At 37.5% G+C, this 7749-nt stretch overlaps 1 protein-coding gene across 9 annotated transcripts in view; it reads right to left on the bottom strand.

Moving 5' to 3' along the window:
* Positions 1-663: 663 nt before the first annotated feature.
* The window catches only part of SEMA6D (semaphorin 6D), a 272909-nt gene continuing 265823 nt past the window's right edge, over positions 664-7749 (bottom strand). For 5 of the 9 annotated variants that reach the window (XM_019533595.1, XM_019533599.1, XM_019533597.1 and 2 more), the window contains 2 exons: positions 6168-6335; positions 664-4324 (listed from right to left, as the gene is read on the bottom strand). In XM_019533595.1, coding sequence (XP_019389140.1) covers positions 3021-4324; positions 6168-6335 — 1472 coding nt within the window. In that variant the 3' untranslated portion in view covers positions 664-3020. The remainder of the gene's footprint in view (positions 4325-6167; positions 6336-7749) is intronic. The other 4 variants (XM_019533601.1, XM_019533603.1, XM_019533602.1 and 1 more) reach the window with 1 other exon arrangement.

Genomic DNA, 7749 nt, shown 5'->3' with positions numbered 1-7749 from the left:
TTACTAGTTGCAAACCCAAACTAGAACAAAAAATCAGGTTTTTTTTACGAGTCATAGTTACTTAGGAAAGTGCTGATGACTTTAATTGTAAGTTTACAATTAGGTGGTAAGTGTGATCAGTTATTGTTACCTACATGATGGAGAAGAAATGTATCCTTACTATTGGTCTATATTTTCATGGGAGATCAAACAAATGAGGTTTACTACTAGACACTAAAGTGATATTTACAGGACTCGGTGCTGCCAACTGTAAGTCTGGAATCAAGTTACAGTTCAGATTTCATATGGGAGTGTGTTGCATATTTCTCAAATTAAATGCATCTATGTAATGAATCGTGTGGACTAACCTGACCCAGTATTACATTTTTCTCAATGCATGTTGGTTGCTTCACTGTTCTATATTTAACTCGGAAATCTGACAGATGTCTGCACGCACTGTCTCATGAGCCTGCATGTCAACATTAGACTGCAATGAAAATGGAAGTATACCTGTATGCCATGCTATCAGCCATTTGCAAGCTGCATGATACCCAGTAATGCTGATCAGGGGATGTCTCTGTGGTTTCTTAATGGAGCTGTTAAAAGCAAGCAGAATGCTTCCTTCACTGTAATCAGACAAACAATACATTATATAAATATGTTCAATAACAATGAAGTTAGACATCTGGTACACTGAATATTTTATTTCGACTTTACATGCGGTGTTAAAAACCCAAAGAACGTATTATTTACACATCCACAATACAAGTTTACAAGATATCTATACATGTTAAAGTACTCTATAGTATAGAGCAACTTTGTTTAAGGGTTACTTTTTATGCCGTACCATTAAAAAAGATACAATCTGTGTTTACCTTTGCACAAATGGATAAAGTATCTGTATTATTAAATTAACAGAATAAAGACTAGGTTGAATGTTAGAAATTTCAACATAAATACTGATAGAACTCACATTACCATCTACAAGGCAGCACAATGTTACAGAAAGTTATCAGGGTTCACATACATTTATGGTTCGGTTTCACACAAGTCTGTATTAATATTTGTAAAATGAATTTAAATCGGTTTCTTGTCACTTGACAAATGAGTATTTTTAATAGTTATTAATCTGTAGTGTTTTAGTTTCAAGACTGAAGCATTTAAGAAAAGAGATGAGGGGTTTTTTTGGATTCAGAGGTCTCAAAATTTGTTACCAAGAACAGCCTTAAAGTGGGGTGAGGGGGGAGAGTAATTCTATCCTTTATTATTTGTTCAGTAATAGCAATCCAGTTTTCAGAGACTAACTCTCTCGCTCTCTCCCCTCTAGCATGTAATATAAATCGCCATTGTCTCAGAAACCAGTTGAAGTTATTTGTCCCCTAATTCATGAATATTCCTTTGCTGTGGTTATTTCTACAGTTATGTTCAGTACACAATGTGGTAGTGTGTAGTTTGCAAGCTAAAACAGCCATCTGTGGTGAACATCAGCTGCAAGTAGATACTGTAAAACCTACTAAATGGCTTACACAACTTCAGCAGGTGTTCCATTACCCTAGAAACCTCATCTGATTTCACATTATAACTGTTTGATCCTTAGGAGAACTGGAGTGGAATGTTTATCATGGTAAGGTGATTTAATGCTGCTGTCTTTTTGGATTGTAGGCTGCCTTTATTTACCATTAATTATTCCTGCTTTATCTTTTTTTCGGGTGCTTGTTGAGAAAATTTACAACTGGCACTCAGGAAATATGATGTGCACTTGACAGAATTTTAGTACTTTTATCATTTGCATGAATAAGGCACAAAATGCACAGATTCAGGTAAACTCACACATAATATTTACAGAATATTGTCATTACCTGCATGACTTTGGAGAAAATCCATACATTACACAACATAAACATATTGATTGCACTACTGTTGAGTTTTCACAGACTGCTTCTCTCAGGCCAATTAAAGTTTCTTCCTCTCTACAGACAAAAGCCTATCAGAGGGTAGGACATTATTAAATGCAACAAAAAAAAGTGTAACTGTTTATCATTAGACAGGCTTTGCCTAGCGTGTTCTTGATTACTAGCTGCCCACAATGAGAACGACAGGGGCTCAAATTCACAGTGGCCAGGTACTGGATGGGGGAACTGTAGAGATACAGTCAGAGTCCCCCATTCCACCCCAAAACACTAGATTTGAAATGTACAGATCTGAATCAATAGCAGCATAATACAGTTATTTAGAATTAACAGATTTGCACCCTTTCACTGTTACTAATTCAACAATGTATATATCCTTTGGAAGGTGGCTGAGATGCACAGTTCCTTCCTAGCTGTCTCCAAACTGAACCCAATGGACTGCAGAAGGAAGAGTCGTCGGTTGTTCAGTCATGCTCAGTGTAAACAATTCTGTAGCATAAAAGATGCAATGGGAATCTAAATCCATCCTAGTGTGTACAGTACACACTCACATACACGTGCACGCACAGCTTTATCTGTGGCATAAACCAAGTGCCACGCATGGGGGGGAAAATAGAATGCTACAGTTGGGCCAGAGACTGAATTCCAGCAAATCACTTATTTACCCAGATATCCATTGAGACATTACCATTTTCTGACATTTGTGCAAGAGGCAAGGTGAATGCATACATATCAAAATGTTCACATTTAATGGGAAGACCACACATAATGGCAGTCTAAAATGGAACCCATTTTTCAAGTATTTGCTTACAGATTTCTCCAAGTACATTATCACTATTTAGAATGGTAAAGTAGCCCCACCCCCGTTGTGCTACATGTCTCCTTAGCTCCAAACAAAAGAAATGTAATGACCAGCACTTTCTTTTGTTTTTCTGTTTGTTTTTTTAGCAAGTACGTTATGTCTTGCAGTAGCTACGTGTGGCAAGACACAGATGTTGCTGAAGTGAAGACAGTTTCTTTGGCCACTTTGTTCTCTTTAATTACAAGCAAGTCTCTGCCTTATAAGTCTCCCACAACATCATCTCACAGCCAGGGTAGGCTGATACCACACTCTACCAGAATACACAAGCCCTAGTAGCTGTATTTGTTCAGTGGTCTGACTGAAGTCGTTTGAGGGACAAATGAAGGTTTTGGTGGTACATCGGGTTTTATGGATGGTGTCCTCTTTATCCCTGTACGAGGAAGGGTTCCGTTGCTTGTATAACTGCTCTGCCTCGATAAAGAAGGTTGTAAATGAACGCTGACTGGCGTCCCTTGAATGTAGTCCATCTTTGTGCCAGTGGCAGATGGCATATACCCCCCACGATTAATACTAGGCTGTCTGGATAACAAAACACCATTTGGTGAGTTTAAGTTTTTAGGGAGTGCAGATATTGAATGTCTTTGTGAAGAATTTTTGTGATAGCCCCTCTGTCTTTCTAAAGAGGTCATTGGTACTCCTGGGGTGGTTGGGACATCCACCCGTTTCGTTGGACTATTTCTGGGAAGAGTAGATGGAGGAGAGTATAAAGATGCCTCCCTGTTAGGAACTTTAGGGGGAATTTCGGACATATTTCCCATTGAATCCAGCATTAAAGTCTGGTGAGCCACTTGAATGTCTCCCATAATTGCTTTGGGATTACTAGTAGTTTCATTTAAATGTTTAAGAAAATCATTCAGGGTGTTCCTGGAATCAACAGATCGCCTGTGGTCTCGTTTGCTTGATGGTTTAGTGAGAGGGTGATCAATGTTTTGCATCTTTTTGTCTGCTTTATGTGCATTGGAATTTGAGAAAGAGGTGTTGTAGTCATGGGTAGCATTGGGAAGAACAATAGCACTAGGAATATGCCCATGACTTAAAGGAGAATGGGGTGGGGGACTGGAAGGGAAAAACTGAGGGCTTTTTAGAGGGGTTTCTTTTCTTGAAGCATTCAGATTGTTATGCGCCTTCTCTGACTGACTTTTCATAGCTTGCAGTGTTTTTTGTTGAAGTACTGGCGTGGATTCAGGAGTCGGAAGTGCAGCTAATTCTGGAGGCTGTCCTCTGTGGTCCATAATCATGGACTTTGTATCACCGTTGGGTGGCAGTTCTTTCCTGCTAGTCAACAGATTTGTATACAGTTTGGGCGAATCAATATTTTGCTGATATTCCTTGACAGGACTGTCAAACAACCCATTCAGCTTAGCGAAACTTCCGCTGGAGTCTGTACAGGACTGAGCCGATTCAGCATCCTTGTGTATTTTTCTGGATTTCCGTACAAATATATCTCGGTAACAGTAAACAGCCACTCCTGCAATAAAGGCTCCCAGGACAAAAGCAGCAAAGACGCAAGTGATCAGAACATTCATGTGTACCATTTGGTTGGACTCTCCTGACTGCACTTCCCACCTTACACCTGTAACAAACATACAGGATGATAAATTAGCATGTATTTGACTTTCATGTTATCCAAAACAAAAGCAGCCTCTCTAGATGAAGGACAGCATTATCTATTTAGATGAGTGTTGTTTAAGATAGATTAATATTAATGTAATCAACTACATACTAGAGACTGTAAATACTTTTATAAAATTCAACTTACAGGTTTAGCACTGATCAGCCCAAATGGAGACTCTCCATTTTATCTGACAAGAAAAAGACTTGGCAGTGCTTTGCTTCTGAAAGTACATCTAGTTATATACTGTACTCTCTTTGTCAAGTTCCTATCTTTGTCCCCAAATATCCTCTAAGGCTCATAAATAGTGGCTTGTATGCTATTAACATTAACGATTTCTGCTAGAAAATTGGGGTTAGAAGGTGTTACTCTGCCAGACTTCAATTAATAACTCATGGAGGGATTTCTCTCTCAATTTCCTGTCCAACTCATAAATCAGTATCAAAAGAGAGACAGGATTATGCAAATGTTGTATATATACTGGGTTTTTATAGCCATGTTAATACTGTGCGAAACATATAAACTAATGCATTCCTACACTGCATGGTTATCTAGTTATACATTTATACAATTCAAAATAATATTATTTTATTAATGCAGTTTACTATTTTTCTTTTTTGTCACTTAGTAATGAGCATTCAAGATTGCATATAATTTAAAAACATATGGTTAATGAAAGGTTGTAGGAGTTTGCTAAAATCTAAAAAACATTTAGCTTAGACCTAGAAGAAGAATAAATGTTGCATTAGTTTGTAAACCAAATATTAACACAAAATCTCTCAGATTTCTGAGCTTGTATTTTAAAAGCAACCACAGACATCTTGTAGTTAAGACAATGTTAGTTTTTAAAGGTAAATCTGTTAAGTATCCCAGGAGATAGTAAAACAAAGAGTGAAGAAATATTTTCTTTTGTTAGAGGGAAGAGCCTTTGAACATTGTCGATGTTCTGGATAATAGGGTTTAATGATTTTATATAGGAGAGGAAAGGTAACAGGAGTAAAGGTTCACTAACAGAAATGACACAGAATGTGAATGAGAACATGTGGAAATTATGACAAAAATATTGATTAAAAGCAGAACTCAAAAGAAAAATCACAAATGTACTGTCATATAATGGCTGAGAGGAAACCTGATATTTTTTTTTTTTAGAATAATAAAACCAAGGGTGTTTTTTTTTGTCTGTTGTGAGCTTTTCACTAACTACAGAATTGTGCAAACATTACTGTTATCAGAGCATCAGAGGCACCAATAAAGTCTCATCTGCAGTTGTGCCTCTTTTTTGTTCTTGTTAATCATCCTGTCCTGCTGAACCAAAGTCTGTTTTTGTAACAGCCTAGGCAATGTTTCACTTGAAAGAAAAAGAAAGGAAGATGAACTGTTTGTAATATATAAAATTGTATTGAGCTGCATACATATGCAAGCATAGTGGGAGGGTCTATATAGCTGGATTAGTGAAAGCTCTAGCTCATTTTTAGAGCAAAAATTCAGCATATTTGTTGTGCATCTTGAACCCCATGCTGATTTCAGTGCCAGTTTTGGAGTGTGCAAGGAATAAAGACATGGATTCAAAACCTGCATTCAATATAGCCTATTGCCAGCCATAAACATTGTGAACACCACTGTGTTATACTTGGCCTTTGTTGGCTAAATGGGCACAAGAATCATGTTTGCACATTCTGTGTAGTAATGGGAAAATGGTATGGAATATCTTGTAATGATAATGATTGCTACAGTTAGATCTTTGAAAATGCTGAGACTATCAGGTTTCCATTCAGCTGTAATGTATTCCCTGGTAAGGCCTTACCCTTTGGGACACCTGATAATGGATCAGAATAATCAGAAGTGTTTGGGTCATCTTGAACTACAAATTTCCGAGAGCCAGTCACTTTAGGTTTCCAGGAACCAATCACTTTAGGTGATATAACTGGGATACTTGCCATTGTGGTAATGGAAGCTGAAGAGAACTCCATGTCTGTGGTGGCAAACAGATTTTTATTAATGTGTATTACGGTCAGGCTTTCCTTACTGTTTCATGGCATTTCTAAGTTATGCCTGGAGAAGGTATTTAATGGAAATTACATGTCAGGGCAGAATGTGACCCTTACACTTTACAGAAGTATACAGGGCTGATAAAAATCAATCATATTAAAAGGCTACATTAAGTAATGTTAAAACTGCTATTCAAAAGCCAGGGAAGTTGTATGTAAAGCAGTACAAAAGTTACTGTAAGCAACTGAAGAAAGGGGGACCTTATGCTGCTTAGCTGCTATCCTGTTTGCTTGAGGCAAGCTACTTCATTTTATTTCATAGTTTTAACAATCTTTAAAAATCAGTTATAAGATGTATACTAGTGACCTTGTAAGAGGCTTTTAAGTACAGGTATTCCTTAGATGCCAGATCAGCTCCATCAGAGGAAAAAGATTTTTTTTTAGCTCCAATATTGTAATGGCTCCTACAGACCTCTGTTGTACAGATCCTTCTTCATTTGTAATGGATTTGTTGGATTGCGTCATGGCCTACATGGTAATGCACATGAGCTGCAGGCATAGTAAGTCTGATATTCTACAGTGAGCCTGCTTGCCAAATGTAAATCCCTGATTCACGTGAATGTGGCTGGGAAGTTTTAACCCTGTGTGCCTGAAAGGGGGATTGAAAGGGGGAAAGTATATATGTGATGTATGGTAATTCAGGGCTTGAAAAATCAGGTTTATTATGGTGTTGTCCTAAAATACCACATTGAAAGTTTAATTGATGAAGTAAACATGCAAGTAAGTAGTACTGAAGGAAGACAGTTGCCTTTTTTCCCTCTAAATTACACACTCATTTACATGATGGGTAAATAAATCTGCAGAATATTTGTTTATCAAGCAGGAGTCCTTGTTGAGTTACAGAAGTGCAAATACCATTAGAAACAAAGCACAAAATGTTATGTGTTGTGCTCTCACAACTTAAACAGAGAAACAGATTTTTTTTTCAGATTTGGCAAACAGAAAAGTGCCCTTGGGCTGAAACCACAGAGAGCAAGTTTTAGGCTGGAGCACACTTCGGAGAATATGGGGCCCCATCATGCACCTGTTGAAGTCAATAACAGTTTTGCTACTGAGTTCAACAGACTAGCACCAGGCCCTATCTCCCTGGAAAACAGGAATCCACAGTGAAAATACCATCAAAATAAAACAAAATAAACTAAAACAAAACATTTGAAGGCCAAAAGGGAGGAAAGGTCCCTATGACAACAATGTATCAAGGTCTCCATTACAGCAGCGGTCTGCTATAGTCCTTTTTTGCTACACAGCTTTGGATGTTAAATGATTTCCAATAGCACAAACTATTTAGACATTTAAAAAATGTAAAAATACACATTTAAAAAAATGTGCATTTGCTCG

This window comes from Crocodylus porosus, unplaced genomic scaffold (genome assembly GCF_001723895.1).
Source record: "Crocodylus porosus isolate Cpor-Errol unplaced genomic scaffold, CroPor_comp1, whole genome shotgun sequence".
Lineage (NCBI taxonomy): Eukaryota > Metazoa > Chordata > Crocodylia > Crocodylidae > Crocodylus > Crocodylus porosus.
Note: the sequence above shows the minus strand (reverse complement) of the source record. Positions and strands in the feature narration are given on the sequence as shown.